This window comes from Rattus norvegicus, chromosome 16, assembly GCF_021556685.1.
Source record: "Rattus norvegicus strain SHRSP/BbbUtx chromosome 16, alternate assembly SHRSP_T2T, whole genome shotgun sequence".
Classification (NCBI taxonomy): Eukaryota; Metazoa; Chordata; class Mammalia; order Rodentia; family Muridae; genus Rattus; species Rattus norvegicus.
The window spans coordinates 28,286,172-28,306,100 of NC_141549.1; the positions used below are offsets into that span (position 1 = coordinate 28,286,172).

General features: G+C 38.8%; 1 protein-coding gene across 3 annotated transcripts in view; it reads right to left on the reverse strand.

Annotated features, from left to right (window-relative positions):
- Window positions 1-11,360: 11,360 nt before the first annotated feature.
- Nat2 (N-acetyltransferase 2) overlaps window positions 11,361-19,929 on the reverse strand; it is a 30,286-nt gene continuing 21,717 nt past the window's right edge. Inside the window, exons 1-2 of one of the 3 annotated variants that reach the window (XM_087587393.1) lie at window positions 19,115-19,172; window positions 11,361-12,793 (exon numbers count right to left, since the gene is read on the reverse strand). In XM_087587393.1, coding sequence (XP_087443519.1) covers window positions 11,915-12,787 — 873 coding nt within the window. In that variant the 5' untranslated portion in view covers window positions 12,788-12,793; window positions 19,115-19,172 and the 3' untranslated portion in view covers window positions 11,361-11,914. 3 annotated transcript variants of the gene reach the window in all.

The window sequence follows — 19,929 nt, forward strand, 5'->3', positions numbered from 1 at the left end:
ATGTCTCCAGTGTCGTGTCTGTTTGATTCCTGCTATGATAATATTAAACTATTGAACTATTGAATAATGAACCTTGAACCTATAAGTCATCTTCAACTAAGTGTTTTTTTTCCAAACTAACAAAAATTAGAGATAAAAGGGGAAACAGACAGAGGAAATCCAGAGAATCATAAGAACATAATTTATAACCTTGTACTCCACCTATTAAAAAATCTAAAAGAGTATTTTTCTTGATACATACAAATTAGCAAAGTCAAATCAAGATAAGGTAAGCAATTTAAATAAACCTATAATTCCTAATGAAATAGAGGCATTCATTAAAAGTTTCATAACAGCAGCAGCATCAACAACAAAGCCCAGAACCAGATAGTTTTAGAACAGAATTCTACTAGACTTTCAAAGAATACTTACTGCCAATACTCTTCAAATTATTTTACAAAATAGACATAGAAGGGACACAGACTGGTGGTTGGAGTATGAATATCCCCCATAAATTCATGTGTTTGAATGCTTGGACCATAAGGAGCAGCAGTATGAGAAGGTGTTGAAGGGAGTGTGTTACTTTGGAGGCAGCTTTGAGTCTCATATGCTCAAGTTAAGTCCAATGTAGTATATAGTTCCCTTCTTTTACCTGTAGCTCAAGATGTAGAATTCTCAGTTCTTCTCCAGAACCATGTCTGCCTGAACTCCCCATGCTTCTCTCCATAACAATAATGAACTAAACCTCTGAAACTGTAAGGCAGCCCCAATTAGATGTTTTTCTTTTAAAAAGTTGCCATGGTCATAGTGTCTCTTCCCAGTAAATAAAACTCTAAGACACAGACCAATTTTCCCTAAGAACATAGATGCAAAAATTATCAGTAATGATACTTGCAAAGACAACAGAAGAACATGTCAAAAAGATTCACCATGATCAAGTAGGCTTCATCAAAGAGATTCAGGCATGATTGAGTGTAGCAAAGTGAAAAACAAAAACCACATGATTACTCCATTAGATTCAGAAAAGGCCTTGACAAAACCCCAAACCCTTTATGGTAAAAGTCCTGGAGATATTGGAGTTACAAAGGACATACCTCAACATAATAAAAGCAGTTTATAGAAAGCACAGAGACAACAACTTATGAAATGCAAAGCAATTCTACTAAGTCTTAACAAGAATAATTAGACAACTAAAGGAGATGTTAAAGGAATACAAATTGGAAAAGAAGAAGCCAAAGTACTTTTTGGGGGGGTAGATGATTGCAAGAGTTTACATAAATGACCCTAAATATTCTACCAGAAAACTCCTACACCTGATAAACATTTTCATATAGGTGCAAAATTAACTAAAAATAAATCAGTAACCTTTCTAAATACAAATGAGAAATGGGCAGGGAAAGATATCAGCAAAACAACACCTTTTACAATAGCTTTAAATAATATAAAAATATCTTGGGTAGTTCTTATGAAGCAAGTGAAAGACTTATATAATAAAAACTTGAAGACACTAAAGAAAGAAATTGAAGAAGATATTAGAAGATGGAAAAATCTCCCATATTCATGGATTGAGAGACATAATATAGTAAAAATGGCCATCCTGCCAATTCCCATCAAAATTCCAGCACAATTCTTTTCAGATCTTGAAAGCACAATTTCAGCTTCATATGTGAACTCACACAAAAAATAAGACAGCTAAAACAATCATTACTGGAAGTATTATCATACACAATTTCAAGTTGTACCACAGAGCTATAGTGATAAAAAGAGCATGGTATTGACACAAAAAGAGACACTGATCAATGGGATCCAATTAATATTCAGACATTAAACAATGTACTTATTGGAATCCATTTGTTTTTATTTTTATAAAGGAGACAGATATACACACTAAAAAGCATCTTCAGAAAAATGGTGCTTGTCAATCTGGATGCCGTCATACAGAAGAATGCAAATAGATCCAGACCTATCACTCTACCCAAATCTGAATGCCAAATGGATCAGAGACCTCAACATACAACCAGATATACCTGATAGAGAAAGTAGGGAACAGCCTTGAATACGCTGACACAGGAAAAGTCTTTCTTAACAGAGCACTGGTAATAAAGGCACTAAATTAACAACTCCTAAATGGGACCTTATGAAAGTGAAAAGCTTCTGTGAGTCAAAGGACACTGTCAGTAGGACAAAGCAACAGCCTATAGAATAGGATCTTTTTTTTTTTTAGCCAACTCTACATCTGATCGAAGACTAAAATCCAAATATATCCAAAGGACTCAAAAATCTAGATATCAAGAAAATAAATAACCCAATTAAAAGTGGAGTTCAGATCTAAACAGAAAATTCTCAATGGAAGAAACTGAAAGGAATGAAAAAATTAAAGAAATTTCAACATCCTTAGCCATTGGGTAATTACAATTGAAAACTGCCTTGAGAATCAAATCATCAGAATGCTTAAAATTAATGAAACAAGTGATGGCTCACCTGGCAAAGATGTGGAGCAAAGGAAACACTCATGAATTGCTGGTAGGAATGCAAACTAATGCAACCACTCTGGCAACTCATTGGGAAGATAGAAATGGATTTACCTCACGATCCAGCTGTACAATTCTTGGGCATCTACCCAAAGGACATTTCAACCTGCTCCAGAGATATTTGTTTAACCATGCTCATTTTTGCTCTTTTCAAACTTGCCAGAAATTGGAAACAACCTAGTGGTCCCAGATGAATGGATAAGAAAATGTGGTACATTTACATAGTAGCATATACTTAGCCATTTAAAAATCAAAATCATAAAATTCACCAGTAAATGGATGGAACTCAGAAAAAATCCTGGGAGAGGTAACCCAGACCCAGAAAGATAAACATGGAATGTATTCACTTACCTGTGGATATTAGTTGTTATGTTAATGATAATCAAGCTACTATCGGTAGAACCACAAAAGTTAGGTAAAGAGAAAGGGAGTAAGGGGAAGATATATATTTCACCAGGCAAGAGAAATAGAATAGATAGTTGTGAGTGTGGGTGGGTGGGAGCTAGAATGTGAGGATCAAGTGAAGAGGGGAAGGGAAGAAGGTGATGAGGGACAGGATATGGGAAAAGACAGCTAAAATTAAGGGCCATTTGAGGAGTATTACAAAAATCTAATACACTAGAAGCTTCCTAAAATATACACATATGTGAAAATGATCTAAATGAAATTGCCAAGTAATGGGGGAGACAGGGTCACAACTAGTCATCTTTGTCCCCAAATGGCAACTCCAGTACTGGGATTGTATTATATATCTAATTGAGTTAGGGACTAAATGAGTCCCATGGGAGTTCCCAAACAACCTAGGCTACTGCAAAGACTGTATGTTGTTTTCCACAGATGCTAATACCCCATTGCTCAAGACAACACCTATCTAGTACAATCAATTTCAACTCATCCCTGACAAGCTTATAAATAAATGAGACTCAGACTATGGTTATTTTATTTGGCTTTGACAATTACTGGAGGGCAGGGGTGATGTTTAACCTCTAAGCTTCTCCCATAACTGCTGCCCTGACTACCTCCCAGTGGTGTTCCCCAAATATACGCTGTTTCTCCCGGCCATAGGCTCATCGTCCATCTCCTCTCATAGCGGCTTCTCCTCTCTCCCTTCCTCTTCCTCCTTTTCTCCCCTCTCTCCTCTGACCAGGTCAGTCCAAACTCATCTACTTATAATCCCTCCTGTAATTGGTCATAGCCACTTTTAGATAACCAATAGTTTAAAATCAAGGCACAAAGTTTGCACAACAAATCTTGTAAATATGAGAAGTCACTCACAGGTCTAGAACTTCAAGTATAGAATTTAGCATTGCAATATATAGTAACAGACCAAACCTCAACAATTTCCCTTTTTTGTCTAATAAAAAGGCTCTTTTCTATTTTGTTTTCTCCTTATTTGTCATTATCTTTTAAAATGACAACATATCTATAATTCATAAAATGACCAAAACCATCCACCCCAACCTAAGGGTCTAGAACTGAAATCTTTATAATTGCTTCCTGTTGATTTGAGGCAAAGAATTCCTTTTTTAGAGATCCCAAGAAAATTAGAAAATTGCTAGTCTTTTTTTAAAAGATTTATTTATTTACTTAATGTATATAAGTACACTGTAGTTGTCTTCAGACACACCCAACCCCATTACAGATGGTTGTGAGCCACCGTGTGGTTGCTGGGAATTGAACTCAGGACCTCGGGAAGAGCAGTCGGTGCTCTTAACCACTGAGCCATCTCTCCAGCCCCCAAAAATTGCTAATCTTAAGGAAGTTAACTGTAGCATTTGTTGTCCAGTCTCTAAATGCTGAAGAGAAAATCACCCTGAGTTAGAGGTCCAGAAAGCATGGCCCTGAGGACTGGTCAATTGGAGTTAAGAGCAGTCCAGATGAAGTATAGTAAGTAATGACTCAGGTTATCGATAGGAAATAGATTTTAATAGCACAGAGGGTAGATATCTGCCCAGCTCTAGTGCTGATTAAGGCTTATTGTAAATATAAAGGTTATGTGTGTCTTTTATCTGGGAACTCAATGGTCAAAGGCCAGGTAGATATCCCAGTTGTGATTAAAATTTCTACAGCACCCCTACACAACTCATTGGACAAAAGTAAGTTAAGTTGGTGCCTATGTGCTATGTATCTTCACCCCATGTGCTAGAGTAGTGGTTTTCAATCTTTCTAATGATATGGCTACTTCATACAGTTCTACATATGATAAGCCTCCAACTATAAAATTATTTTTGTTGCTACTTAACTGTTATGAATTGTATGTGTATACTGCTGTTATGAATCATAATGTACATATCACTGTTGTTCCTTCCCACATCTACCTTGACCTTTAACACCTGATATTTTATTCTCATATATCTGATTTTTTTATCTATTTACTTATTCTCAGTTTAGGAAGATGGAATCTTACTGTATTGCTCAGGCTTACCATCAACTTACCACGTAGCCTTCCTGCCTCAATATCCAGAGTGCTGGGAATATAGTGTGCCACTATGACTGTCTTAACTCTCTTAGATTTCACGTTATTATAATAAACAGTATAATAAACATGGGAGTGCAGGAATTTCTACAGTATACCAATCTCAATTCCATTAGCTATGTATGCAGAGATGGCATTATTGAATCCTTGAATAATTTAATCTTCATCCTATTTTCTGAAATGTGCTACTTTTATCATATTGCCTAAAGGAGTCTACAGCTCTTTTATTTCCATATCTGTGAACTTATTAAAACATCTTTTGGATAATGCTCAACCTGTTAAGTAGCTAGTAGCCTTTATACTGGTTTCATTGCATTTCTCGGATGGATTCCTTCATTTGAGTCTGCCTTGGTCATGTGTCTATCTTTAATAGGGTTAGTGGTGTTCTTGTTATTGAATAGTTTGTTTTCTTTATATATTTCGAATATTGGTCTGTTGTATGTTGGGTAGTTTCAAATACATTACTCCAGTGTATGTGCTGTCTCACTACTTTGGTGGTCTCTTCTCTATTGCATAGAAGCCTTTTGATTTGTATATAATCCCATCTGTCTATTTTGTCTTATATTGTCTGTTACCTGGAGCTCTAAGATGACAATGTACAGATCAATGTCATGGAGCATTTCTTGCTATGCTTTTATTCAGTACTTTTATAATTCAAGCCATCTGTCAGTATTGGGGTTATTCGTGAGTAAGGGGTAAGATAACTTTCTTCATTCTTCAGAGTGTAGATAGTCAACATTTTGAACACTAGCCATTGAACAGGCTTTCCTCATTATAACTTTCCTGGTACTTTTGTGAATAACTTGACCATAAGTTAGAGGGTTTATTTCTGGCTGTCTATTCTGGTCTTTTAGTTCATGTGCCATGTTTTAATGCCAATAACATGTTATTTTTATCACCATAACTTTGTAGAGAATTTTGAAATCCAGTAGTGATACCTCTGAGTTTGTCCTCTTGCTAAAGTTGATTTTGGTTATAGTTTGAATAAGTCTTCTCAAATTTGTTCAGAAATTAATGCCCAAATTCATATGTTGATGTGTTTGGGGGTAGAGTTAATGGGGAGTAAGGCTAATTAGGATTAATTACAGTCATGAGGATGAAGATTTTGGTAACAGTATTGGCTTTAAAAAAAGAGAGACACTACTTGCCACCCTCCTGATTCTTGTTTATGGTATTACCACTGCCAAATACCATGCAGCAGGAAGGCTGTCTTATTAAAGCCTACCCAGAACTCTTTGGTTATAGACTATAAAATTCTGACAAATAAATCTACATGGTTTATAAATTATCAGTTATCACATATTCTATTTTAGGAGCAAAGAGTAGGCTGAATGCATTTTTGAGTTCATGTAAGTTTTAGATTATTTTCAGGTTCTGTGAAGCATGAATAGTTTTCTTATAAGGCTTTTATCATTTTTAGTCTACAGATCTTTCCTTTTTTAAATTCAAGTACATACATACACATAATTGATTTTATTTTCTGTTTGGTGTGTGTGTGTGTGTGTGTGTGTGTGTGTGTGTGTGTGTGTGTGTGTACTTCTGGGGACTGAACCCAAGGTCTTATGTGGGCTAAGTGAGGGTTCTACCACTGAGCAATCTTGTTGACCTTTTTTTTTAAATGCTATTGTGAAAGAGATGGCTTTCTACTTTTTCTTTCCAAAGAGCCAACATTAGCATATAGAGGTGCTATTAATTTTTGAATCTTTTTTTTCTTTTTACAAAAATTGCCTAATGTATTCAAATTTATAGATAGTTGGATGCCCCCTTTCCTCATTTGTCACAGTGCTGTCACATTACATGTAAATAAATGATTACAGTAAGCACTATTATTTCTAAATAGGGCTCACTTGATAAATATTTTATATTCCCAACTATAAAACTTAAGTGGTCTTTTTGAATTTCTATTTACCCCTTTATTAAAAACAATTCTTTTCTCATACAATATATCCTGATTATTGTTTTCCCTCTTAGATCCTCTCTATCTCTTCTCTGGATCCACTCTTATTCTGTCTCTCAGAAAAGAACAGGCTTCTAAGAGCTAATAACAAGACAAAATAAAATATAATAAGTTAAAAAACACCCATCACAGAGTAGTTTGACAAGCCAAATTAACAGAAGTAAAAGAGCCCCAAGAGAAGGAATGAGAATCAGAAACCCACTGGTTCATTTAGGAGTCCCACAAAAATACTACACTGAAAGGTGTAACGCATAGAGAGTCTGGTGCAGACCTCTACAGGTCCTGTGCCTCTGCTTTAGTCTCTGTAAGTTCATAGAAGTAGATTTGCCTGGTTTGCATGGTGTCCTCCATTCTCTCTGGCTCTTAGACTCTTTTTGCCTCCACTCCTGTGTGTTTTGCTGAGCTCTAGATTGATATAGAGAGACAGGGAGACAGAGAGAGGGAGAAGGAAAAAGTGTTTTCAGTGGAGACCATAGCATTTCATATGTGATTACAGTTGGCCCAGACAGAGTTTCACTTCTTGCATTCTCCCTGAATGTCTCTTGTCACCTATAGGACTAGAATGTTCCACAGTAGGTTGAACAGAATGCTGGGACTGAGCATCCTTGTCTCATTGCTGACCTTATGGGGAAGGCTGTAAATTTTTCATCTTTCTTTGTTTTGAGGAGCATTCTTTCTGTGTCAATGTCTGAGAGTTTTACCTCAGGAAAATAAGTTGAATTTTGATGGTAACTTGAACTGGCTATATAGCTATTATATCGTTAGTATAATAAATCACATTAACTGTTTGTGTTTATTGAGCCATCTTTGTACCTAGAAGATAAATCCTACATTTAATATTAGTGATCCTTTGATGTATAATTGAAAACAATGTCCTTGAAAATTTTGCATCTATGCCATTAGCAAAACTGGACTGCAGTTTTCCTTTCTGGGGATATCACTGGCTTGGTCAGGTGACATAATGTTAGAAATATGCCTCCTTTCTTCAGTTTGCAAAAAAAATGAGAAGTACTGCTACTAATTTTTTCTTCAAATGATTCAGCTATCAAGCCATATGTTTCTGAGTTTTTAGTTCAATTAGAGAGTTTTAATGAGTGATTCAATGCTCTTTCTCATTATTGGTCTGTTCAAATATCCTTTTTTTCCCCCATTCAGTCCTGCTACATTATATGTTTCTACAAACTTATTGCTTTCATTAATGTCTAATCTGCAAGCTCATTCATTGTTCATAGCTATATCTTAAAAACCTTTATAGTTGTTATTAGTTATAAGACTTCCCCTTTCACTTTTAGTACTTTTTAATTTCTATGTAATCTAGTTAACAGTTTTCCAGTTCATCTAGCTTTCCCAAATCCAACTCTCTTGTTTTTTACTATCGCTGTTATTGTGCCTTCTCTTTGCTCGCTCTGACCTTTATATTTCTCTTCTATTAACTTTGAAGATAGAGAGCTCCTGATTTCTAGTGTCTTGAGAGAGCAGTACTAGATTGCTTATTCCATGTTTTCTTCCACTTCAATATAGACATGTTATTATAAATACAACTCTTAGAATTGGTTTGGCTGCAACAGGACTTCTCATCCATAGTAGTCCTAAACCACAGAAAACAAAGATGTAACTATGCAGTGAGCCTACTTCCTGTGGTTTCCTCTCCAGAAGTAAAAGGTGAACCATTAATGGGTAGTTCTTCTATCTGCATAGTGTAGAGTGGGACATAAACTTAACCTGGCTCCACCTTAAAGACAGAAGGATTTACACATTCTTATTGTGAACTATTCTGGACATATCCACAGGGCCAAGCTTCTTCTCTTAAGTCTACCTTGAAGCCCTAATAGAAGCTGGCTTATCCCAATCTCTAGAGGGTTCCCAGAACAGACAACAGTTTGGATAACCACAGAGAATGGAGCGTAATCTTAAAATCTCTGGCTATACATTTTGATGGGATTCTCCCTTCTTTATTCATTTAAATTTCATTTCATAGAAACTAACACTGGGCAGTCGGCACTCAAGTCCTGATGTCTAAATTTTATATCTATTGACATATTTTGGTTTTCCCCACATAGAAAACTTTAAGGAAAAACAATTGGACTGGGATTAAGACACACATTGCACAGTTAACTTTGCTGAAAGTGTTGTAAAACCTCCTTGCTCTCATTGGGCCACAGTCTTAAAGAACAGTCTGGTTGACTCAGGGTACTGTGTCAGGGTGTGCTGTTGATTAATGTATGCAATCCTTTTCTGCTCTGAAGTACCAGAAAGACTTGACACTGGCAAAGAGAACAGTGTAGATAAACAGAGACAAAGAAGGGAGGTGGAAAAGCATTGTTAACTAAAACTTGACTTTATTATTCCTTTTTACTAACATCAGAGCTCTTCTCAGTCTCTGCTAAGGACATGTACCTTCCCTCGTGTCTCCATCACTACATAAAATATCTAGCTGGAAACCTGCTAGCTTAAAGAATTTTCTTCCATTCTAACGTTGCTTCTTATATCACCTTTGCTTGATAATCGTAGCTGAAGAGAGAAAACTACTCTCAGAAGTATAAATTTTACCTTATATCCCTGACACTAGGAAGCACAGTAGAAAATGTGAGGTAGAGAAAAGTCAACATTCTAAGTTCGAAGTGCCAGTCATACTCATAAGTCTCAGGATCTGATATCAATCTTCCATCAAGGATAAAGTCAGTTGGTGACAGTGGGACAGAATTTCAAGCTAAAGGAACATAATGTAACACAGAAGAGACATTTGTGGAGTGCAATGAATCAAGATGGAAGGACTTCCATTAAACCTCCCCTAATGTCTCAATTATTGCTGTAATGACATTACCCAGGCATCTAGCAGAATTTTTCTTTGGATTTTTTTTTAAATTTACATTTCAAAAGTTATTCCCCTTTCCGGTTTTCGGACCATAAACCCTTATCACATCACATCCCTCCCCCTACCCCCACCCCACCCCCGCTTCTATGAGGATGTTCCACCACCAACCCACCCCCCCTTCCCACCTCCCCACCCTGACATTACTCTACACCGGAGCATCGAGCCTTGGCAAGGCCAAGGGCTTCTCCTTACACTGATGCCCAACAAGGCCATCACCTGCTACATATGTAGCTGGAGCCATGGGTTTGTCCATGTGTGCTGTTGGGATGGTGCTTTAGTCCCTAGGAGCTCTGGTTTGTTGGTATTGTTGTTCTTAGGGGATTGCAAGCCCCTTCAGCTCCTTCAATTCTTCAAACTCCTCCATTGGGGACCCAGTTCTCAGTTCAATGTTTTGCTGTGAGCATCCACCTCTGTATTAGTCAGGCTCTGGCAGAGCCTCTTGGGAGACAGCTATATCAGGCTCCTGTCAGCATCTACTTCTTGGCATCAGCAATATTGTCTGGGTTTGGTGACTGTATGTATATGGGCTGGATCCCCAGGTGGGGCAGTGGCAGACCCTCTTGGGTCCCCTGCAGTGTTTGACCCCTACTGAGCCCTGCTATGCATGCAGAAGCCTTTTGTTCCTAACAAAGGAATACCCTGGCCCAGTAGCGACTCACCTGGGTGGTATACCTGGGCGATAGTCCATTCATTCCTATCTTTTGTTCTCAGTCTTTGTTCCTGGGACTTAGGCTGGATTTCTCCCCAGTAAATTTGGGGCACGTGTTTGGTCTTTCGTTCCTGAAGCCTTAAGCCGGGTTTTCCCACTGTGTTTCCTGGAATTTTCCATCCAGTGAACTTGGGGTATATATTTGGTGAATAAAGCTACAGATTTGGCATTCTTATGATACGAATGACCTGAATATGTGTGTTTTTTAATCCCGCAGGCTTGCGCCCGGATCTCAGTGCCTTGTTGGTACAGGCATCGACAGGGCAGACTCTGAATGGCCTTTCCTTCAGAATCTACTCCATACTTTGCCTCCATATCTCCTCCTATGAATATTTTCTAACAGATATTTATTATTTACTGTAGGTCTCTCTCTCTCTCTTCTCTCTCTCTCTCTCTCTCTCTCTCTCTCTCTCTCACACACACACACACACACACACACACACACGCCTAAACTTGTGGCTGATTTGTCACAGATAAAATGAGTACTACCCATATATACTTCAGCTCACAGTTGAGGGGCTCAGTGATAGATGTAGAGGTGAGACCTCAAAACAGCTGGTCACACTGTGCCATAATCAGAGAAGAATTCAGTCCACGACCTAAATGTGGGGGCATGGTGCCACCCACAGTCCTTCATCAATTGGGTCTTCCAACTTGCATTGAACATCTCTAAAAATGCCTAGATATGTGTCTTCTATGTGGTTATAAACCTAGTAAAGTCTGCAGTGACGATCAATCAGCATGATAGAGAGGTAAAATAAGCATAAGACTCCTTTGCAGAATAACCAACCCCATTACATCTTAATACCTCTGGACAAAACCTTTCATTCACATATAGTCAAAATGTTTTAATATACCTCTTTGAAAATAAGTTATATATATATGTATATATATAATAATTTATATTAATTATTTTAGACATACATTTTAAAAATCAAGAATCTCAAGTTTCTCAACTGGTATTTGTTCCCACAGTAAGAAAAATAGCATAAAAAAGAAGTAGATATAAAAACAGCACAGAAAGAAATAATTAGCTGTGTGACTGACTGGTCCTTTTGGGTCCTAATCAATATTCTTAGGTATTGGTGTAAGTGATATATTGAAGATTACTTCTTATTCTTCTTTGCTAAATCCAAATCTTAAATTGTACAGGCAATACCTCATAAAAATTAGATATCGGATACATGCTGGTTGAATTGAATGGGAATGCTTTTCACACTATTCCTTTTACTTAACTATTAGCACAAATTCTGTATAAATTTGGCTGTAAGCCAATGGTGGGTTTTTGTTCGCATACATCAACATGGTCAGAAGTATGTCCTTGTCACCAGTTTGAACATTTTAACATAAAGTCCAAGTACATGGAAGGACACCAAAACTGCATATTCTAAATGGTAAAAAATCGATCACCATGTTTAGGCACAAGCTTTCTCTCTAAAGAAACCCCAAATATAGTTTTCAGTACGTCTTCTATTTCTTCCTCAGTCAGACTCTTAAACTCTACAAGATCTATATTGTCCTTATAACTGAATCTCCTATAAGTGAGGGTGGAGCCAACCAAACAGTGAACCCCTTCTAGGGTCTGCAAGGAACAAAATGATTTACTTGTAAACAAGGATGCTGGCGATGTCTGAAGATAGGTATTAATGGACTCAAAATCCTCAATAGTGCGGGGCTCAAGAGTAAAGGAATAGATTTTTCGATATTTGTTCTTTTCAAGGAGGTCTGAGTTAACAAACTCTTGGTTTGGAACATACTGCTCTCTTCTGATTTGGTCCAAGTACCAGGTTCCATTCTCTTCTGTCAAACGAAAGATGGCAGGCACCTGAGGCTGATCCTTCCCTGATGTTAATTCCAGAGGCTCCCACATCTGGTAGGAACGTCCAAACCCAGCATCAACAATGTAGTCCTTTCCACTGAGGGTCACCTGCACTAGTAAGTGAATCATGCCACTGCTGTACTTATTGGCTGGAGTGTTAAAGACATACCCTCCCAACATTGTGGCTTCAAAGCCCATTTTGGTCAGAGCCCAGTACAGCAGATGATTAACCTGGAGACACCATCCACCACGCTTCTTCCTCACAACTTGATCAAAGATGACTTCTAAATTCAGCTCCATGGATTCCCCGCAATGGATGTTCAAGTTTTCAAAGGGAATAGCCCGTATCTGGTGTTGAAGAATTTCAGTTAATTCTTCCAAGTCCAGTTTGTTCCTGGAACTCTGATAACCAATTCTTTCAAAGTATGCTTCAATGTCCATGGTTTCCTAAGGCAAGGAAAACAATCCAAAACAAACATTACCATGTTTGCTTGTGAATTTACTGGAGTGGGATAACTATGGTTAAATCTCATTTTCAATATATAAATATAGACAATGCTTACAAGTATCTATATTTATTTTGTTACTATTATATGAACTGACTACAGTCAATATTCATAACACTTAAACAAGTGTTAAATAATCTAAGTGACCTGGGATGGATGTTTTCTCATTTGTTTGAAATACAGGTCAAGTGGTGATCCTGATAATACATTGCTTAGATGTGGTGTGCTCTGCCTTCTTCCCTGGGTATACTCAGTACAGGTACAAAGTAAAAAGGCAGGCAAGGACAAGGAACAAAACGATTCCAATTAGAACCCATTAAAATAGGCTTCTGAACAGTTGCTTATAGAATCAGGAGAATTATGTAATTTAGTACACAGTTGTCATGGTACCATTTACGTAAGGATTAAATATCTAAGACTTAGAGAGAGCAAAGGGAATTGAGTTAGATGTTCCTGGCCTCTGTTTGGTGTCTTGGTATTTGAGTCTATGTAGAAGAGAACAAAATGAGTTGTGGTTTATGGATGACCAACTACCTAACAGGACTGGGGGAGAAGGGTGAAACAGTAACGATCCACAGAGGATGAGACTACAATGAACACTGGGAACCAAATTCCAGGCAGTGCAGTAAAATAACAGAAGTACTGGCAGAAGCATCAGTCAGCATTTGGTTTTTGTTTGAAAATTAACTTTTGAGTTGGAGTTTAGAGTTAATAGCCGTAGACTCATTACAATGAAGTCAGTTTTTTGGCTAGGGGCTCAATACTAGCTATATGTTGTAAGAAAGGCATGCTGGGTATTCTGTGACTAAATATATTTCAATTGTATATTGAGAATGACAGAGCCCAAGGTAAAATCCTGTGGGTGCTTGCAGAGTAGTTGGTATAGAAGGAGATGAAGGAAAATACTGTTGGCTTCACATGCAGGCTCACAGAGACGCGATGCAAGGATGGAGCCTTCCTTCAGGCTGACCATCAGTACAGACAGGACTTAGATGAGGCTGGGGACCATGCTTAGATCCACTGAGACTTCTTAGAAAGCAGTTTCATACATATCTAAGTTCAAAGTAAATTGTTGTCTTTCATTCAAAAATATTAGAATGTTTCTTCTTCCTGGTACAAACCCTAGGGAGGACTGTTTAAAAATGAAAGACAAGACAGGCTGGGAGGATGGCTTAGAGAGAGTAGGGCACTTGACTCCAAGTTTGACAACCTGAATTTGATCCCCATAACTTGGAATATGGAAGAAGAAAACCAGCTCCCACGAATTTTCCTGACTTGTCCCATACTTGTCATAGAATACAAACCCCTAGTAAATGTAAAATGCTAAATATAACATTATCATAGATTATGAGGGTTCACAGAACATCACAACCATGGAGAGAAGACTACATTGAAAAGTGAATAGCTGAGCTACACAGGGAAGCCTATAGTAAGGAGAATGTTAGGGATAGGAGCACCAGGGTAGTTTCTACTTTTAGACTTCCAGAAGTACCTGGATGTTCTTGTAAGTATAGGGTCCAGAAGCAACAACCCAGATCATTAGTTGCTATGGGAACAGCAAGGAGGAGTGAACCATGTTCCACATCCCTAGTTACTACCTAAATATAGACTACACATGGAAAATGGTGTGTTCAGTGGCCTTCCTTGAGGTAACAAGTACAACAGGGGACGAGGGGCAGGAAAAGAAAATGACAGTCTCACTGTGGATGTCACCAGAGAACGAGAGTGATAACTTCCATGTGAAGACATGCCACCAAAGAGTCTCCTGTCCTATTTGATTCTCTCACCTCTCCTGAAATAAACTCAAATTCCAATTGGACATTTTGGTAGTCAAGCTGGATTCAAGGAAGAAATTAGTGATAGAGATAATGCTATGCTTATAACAAAGAATGTGAAAACAAAGAATGAAAATGTACCAGGGGACTGTCACTAAGAGATGAGCTATCACAGGCACACTAAAAAGAACGAATGAGGAAAAATTACTAGAAGTTCTTTATAGGGACAGAGCCCAGAGTGGCATAGTCTCAAAGAGGTGACAGATAAGATAACTGAAGAATGTGCTTTGTGCAATGGAAGATTTCAAACATAAACTAATTACTAAAGTAATGCAGGGCATTACGTTAATTGAGATGAGCAGTTGTCTATAAATAGAATGCAATACACAGTAACATATTAAGTATGTAGAAGGACAGATTGACGGTTATGGTCAAGGCTAATAAAAGATAAAACCATGTCAAAGTCAGTAAAATGCTGACAGGCAAACAAATCAACCAAAGTTTCTAATATGAAAAGTACAAAGTCAGAATAGAAAAAGAATTTAAGGTATAAGGTGTAAGGTAGGTGTGTGTGTGTGTGTGTGTGTGTGTGTGTGTGTGTGTGAAAATTTTGCAGAAATCCTACCAGAAGAACAAGAGAGATAACATTCCAGAAAAAATTGAATTCTACTTACATGGCATGTGAATCTATCTGTTTAAATCATTGAAATCTAAAATCAAGAAGAGTTACTCAAGCATCTGGCAGAGAATTAAGTAGTTCTCCTAAGGAAGGTGCTATCAGCCTGGCAACAGATGGTTCCACAGAAACATGCAAAGGTAAAATAATGGAACTCTGTCTACAAAGTTCCAAGAGGGCACACTGTCCATGATTGTTATTCTGTTAGCATTTCACTGAATTAGAATGTCAACAGGCATGTGAAGATCGTGTGAAACAACTCTGAGCTATCCTGGTGAAGTGCTTCCTCTTTACCAGGCCGTGGAGAGGCAAATGAAAAGGAAAGCCAAGAAGTTGAGAGGGCAGCGTGCTGAGACGCAGTGAACTATTTTGTATCCTTACCATATAGGGAAAAAGTAGAAAGGAGTAAACATCATGGTTCCTAAACAAGCCAATTCGTCTTATAGATAGATGTAACTCGATCATAAAGCTAGACTGAGAATTGATCAGAGCTGGGAAGATCTGAGGGACCATTAGAAAGTCGATGTAGGAATATCTGCTTTCGCAATAGCTGAAGTGAGCTGACAACATTCATAGGGTGGACAGTGTAAATTTCTACCAAGTCAGTGGTTCCAGTGGGGCCATGGCTCGTGAAAATCTGTGTAATACTGTCCCTGCAAAGTACAAAGACTGTCTTTGATCAGACAAGGTAGACAGCCCTCACAGATTGGCTGGGCATCTTCTCACAGGCAGTCTCTGGCTTTCGTCTATTGTTTATTGTGTGAACTGCAAACACTGCAGTTATCCAGTCCGAAGTCACCTAAGGCTCTGTAGTGGTGCTTAGTTACTTTCTGTTGATTAGAAAGCAACACATATATTAAACAAAATACCTGAGGGAGGGCAGCTCTATTTGGATCATAGTTTCAGAGGCATCGGTCTATGATGAGCTGGCTCCATTTCTGTGGGTCTGTGTCGAGACAGAAGTATTATGGTAGCAGCCATGGCGAGGCAAAACCTTCACTTCATGATAGTCAGGAAGTAGAGACAAAGAGGAAGAAGCCAGTGACAAGATGCGTCCTAGAATGGCACATACCAGTGATGCACTTGCTCCCACCAGGCCCTACTTCCTAAGAACCCACTGAGCTGTGAACTCAATCCATTCATGAGGTGAGCGCACTCACAGCTAAATCACTACCCAACAGCACCAGCATCTGTGGTTCAGCCTTCGACATTTGAGCTATTCATTTTGTACCCAACCATATAAAGAAGTAAATCCCTAATCTAGATTGTACCTACATATACATATATACATTAACTAATCTTTATTGCTACATGAGGCAGAAATATATGTAATAAAATAAGGACAGGTAGAGCCCAGGAAGAGTTGGATTGTGTGCCTTACCTACAAAGACCAAGATACACTGAAGAAAATACACTACGGGCTGGTGGGATGGCTCAGTGTGTAAAGGCATTTACTAAAAGACAGAAAGACACAATGAAGATGATAATAAAACTGAGTACAGTGCAAAATACACCATGACTCACATGAAACCCTTTAGACACACTCCTCTCTACCACATGCCCTGAAGAATGGAGGACATGGCATGCTCGTGCACCCATGCACAAGCGGGCACAGGAGAAGAGAGGATCAAGACCAAAGCGAACTTGGGAGAATCCTGTCAGTAATCCACTTAGGCCTGTCGATTCTTTTTTACCATTCCTACCATGCCTGAGTCACAGCCTTTATGCTTACATATAAAGCCTTACACTCCATAGGCTATTTGGAGGACTCTGCAATGGCTTCTGGGGGTCTCTTGCTTCTTTTGGTAAAGGCTACATAAATAACTGTCAAGTAAATGTCCTTCCAGCACAGCTCTGGACCAAGGACTTGTTGACTTGTTGGTACAAAGCCTTGAAAGTTAGCTTCCTTGCTTTGTGTGGTAAACTTGTGATTTATAATCTATACAGGTAGGGCTGTGCACGCGTGCACGTGCGCGCGCGCGCGCGCGCACACAGACACACACACACACACACACACACACACACACACACACGTCCCAGCACTTCCTTAGTTCACTCGGATGTGTAACTTTGTCCCAGCATCTGATTTGGGGGAATTTGAGTTTGGTCAGTTTCAAGTTCATTCCACAGAACTGTAAAAACTAGATTAAAATACACATAATGGGGGGCTTCTGGAGGGCCTTGACTATCCTGTAAAAATCTTGCTGCTTTCTCCAGATCACAGGAATATTTATTTAGTCAAATGACCAACATGCAATAGTTAGATCATTTGTCCCTAAATGACATGGCATACCAATCACAAATTGTCATTTTTGAATATAGCCCCCAAAGAACAGGTTGCTGTGCAGAATTTTTCTTGTTCTAAATTCTATGTCTTTAGAACCTCTGCTTTATTCATATAAAACACTGATTTTTAATTGTTTTAGTAAGAGAACTCCTTAGTCTTTGCCAGTGGAATTGTGAACATGAAGCCAACCTAGGAAAAATAGAGATCAATCCAGAAGGAGAATGGATGCCTATGATATGTTACTGCCATACTGTCAGACTAGAAGCAGGATACACTATTGAGGGGCCTCTCTATTTACTGTACTATTACTGATACTCATTGACCTTATAGAGAGCTAATGAACTGCTTATAATCTTGTATGTGTAGGTTTTTTTCTCCCTAATTCCTTTTCTCTTTCATTTCTGTTCCTGAAGCCCACACAATTCAACTCTTTGGGTGACCCCTAAGCAATCTTTTTGATTAATTGGGTGGAAGACACTAGACTTGTTGGCTTGGCCATATGTAAAGAGCACGAACATTGGATTACAGAAAACCTATGCAGCATCCAAGACTTCGAGGTTTTCAGCAGCCAGGCAAAGGCAGGGGATCCTACTAGGCAAACAATGTAACAGGGTTAGCAAAGGGAAAGAGAAATAGGGGCCATGGGTGAGAATGGTAATACCACACAGTTAGTCTTTGGCAGGTAGCTTAAAAAATAAAATAAAAGTTGGTAGAGTTGGTAGTTGTCTGTTTTTTTATTTGCTTGCTTTTGTTTTTGTTTTTCTTTTCTTTTCTTTTTTTTTTTAAAGCAGGGGGAAGTCAGTTGCCTTAAGTCTGAGGCAGTCAAACTGGGATTGGAGAAAGGGCAGAACTGTTATCAGAAAAGAGACAAGCAATGCGGTTGACATTATGACCACAGTACAGAACAGATAGAGTTCATGATAATGGGGTCCATGGCCATTAGCTCTGAGGACTCTAGGCATAAGCTGGCACCACACTGCTGTGTAATCCTATAGACTACATTCTGAGGTAACATCTCAGTCTGAAGTCACAGGAAGTACTCGATTTTCTGGTGTTTCTGACAGCTCCTTAAGACCCTATACATTATATACTTCAAGCAGGACAAAACTTCCTCCAAGAATTCCTTTGGGAATAAAGTAGAGTCATTGTTAAAAGTAACCCAGAGGGAATCCATTGAGGGTTTCCTAAGCTGTTAATGCACCTCCTGAACCCTCACAAACCCTTTAAGTAAACACCATTACTAGTTCATCTGTGACTGATAAGGAAACAGTCTTAAAGGAACTAAATGACTCTAAGTCTCAAAGAATGTGGTGTGGCTGTCACCTACTTACACAAAACATCCCTCAGAATCACCTGTGTACTACAAAGTATTAATAGCTTGGGTTCAAAGTATGTGCCACCCAAACTTTCTAAACAACCTTGGGACAGGAAATTCAGGTCTGGATTGTGCTGTTCTCTCCCGGTCTTCCTCCTAGGAGAGGAAGAAATCCCGATTTCCAAGTCTGTTAGGCAACCCCCACTTACCAGCAGCTACCAGAACTGAAACCAAGAGGACCAGGAAGCAAGCTGAGAGATCCACTTCCCTGGTCTGCTAGGAAAGTGTCTTAAGTGGCTGTCCAAGTTGCTCCGCCCACCTATGCTTAGTTAAAAAACCGACCCAAGGATCTCTGGGAAATGTAGTTGCAGGACCTCACTTGCTCCTGATGACCTCTTTTTCTTGTCCATTCTTTGGGCGAGATATCTTGTGAAGGGCCTTTGCATTTCACAGACTTTATGCTCTCTGGAAGCCTGTGAAAGGTCAGAGACTGAAATGGGCTCTGGCAGAGCTGATCAGGGACGTAGAGGAAGAAGAGGTTCCACCATGTCACTCACGTTCCTAATTTATGCTTCCCCTTCCACCTATTGTTTCCCTCTTTTTTATTTCTTTCATTTCTCATCTTCAGGACCTTCTACTTCTCTATCCAAAGGAACTGTGGAACGTGTATGGAGTGTGTCAGTACATGTGTTGCACACAGGACAAGTGTGCTAAGGTTGTGTTTCTTTTTTTAATTTATACTAATGATTCTGGTAGATAACGCTTGCTGTTCCTTAGCGATTTCCCCGTACGCTATATTTTAAAGATTCCTTGGCACACACTGTTCTTATGCTCTGGGTAGTCAGAATAGATTCCTAAATCTGTGCTTGGTGTCAGGGGGTGGGGAGTGGTTCGGGTGAGGAGAGAATCTATAGCCCCAGTTTCCGTCTGCTCAGTGGGTCACTCTGAGGCATGCACAGCAATACCTCTCCTTGGTTCTGAGGGATTTTGCTTCCTTTGTTGACAACAACCACTGTTTGGCAAT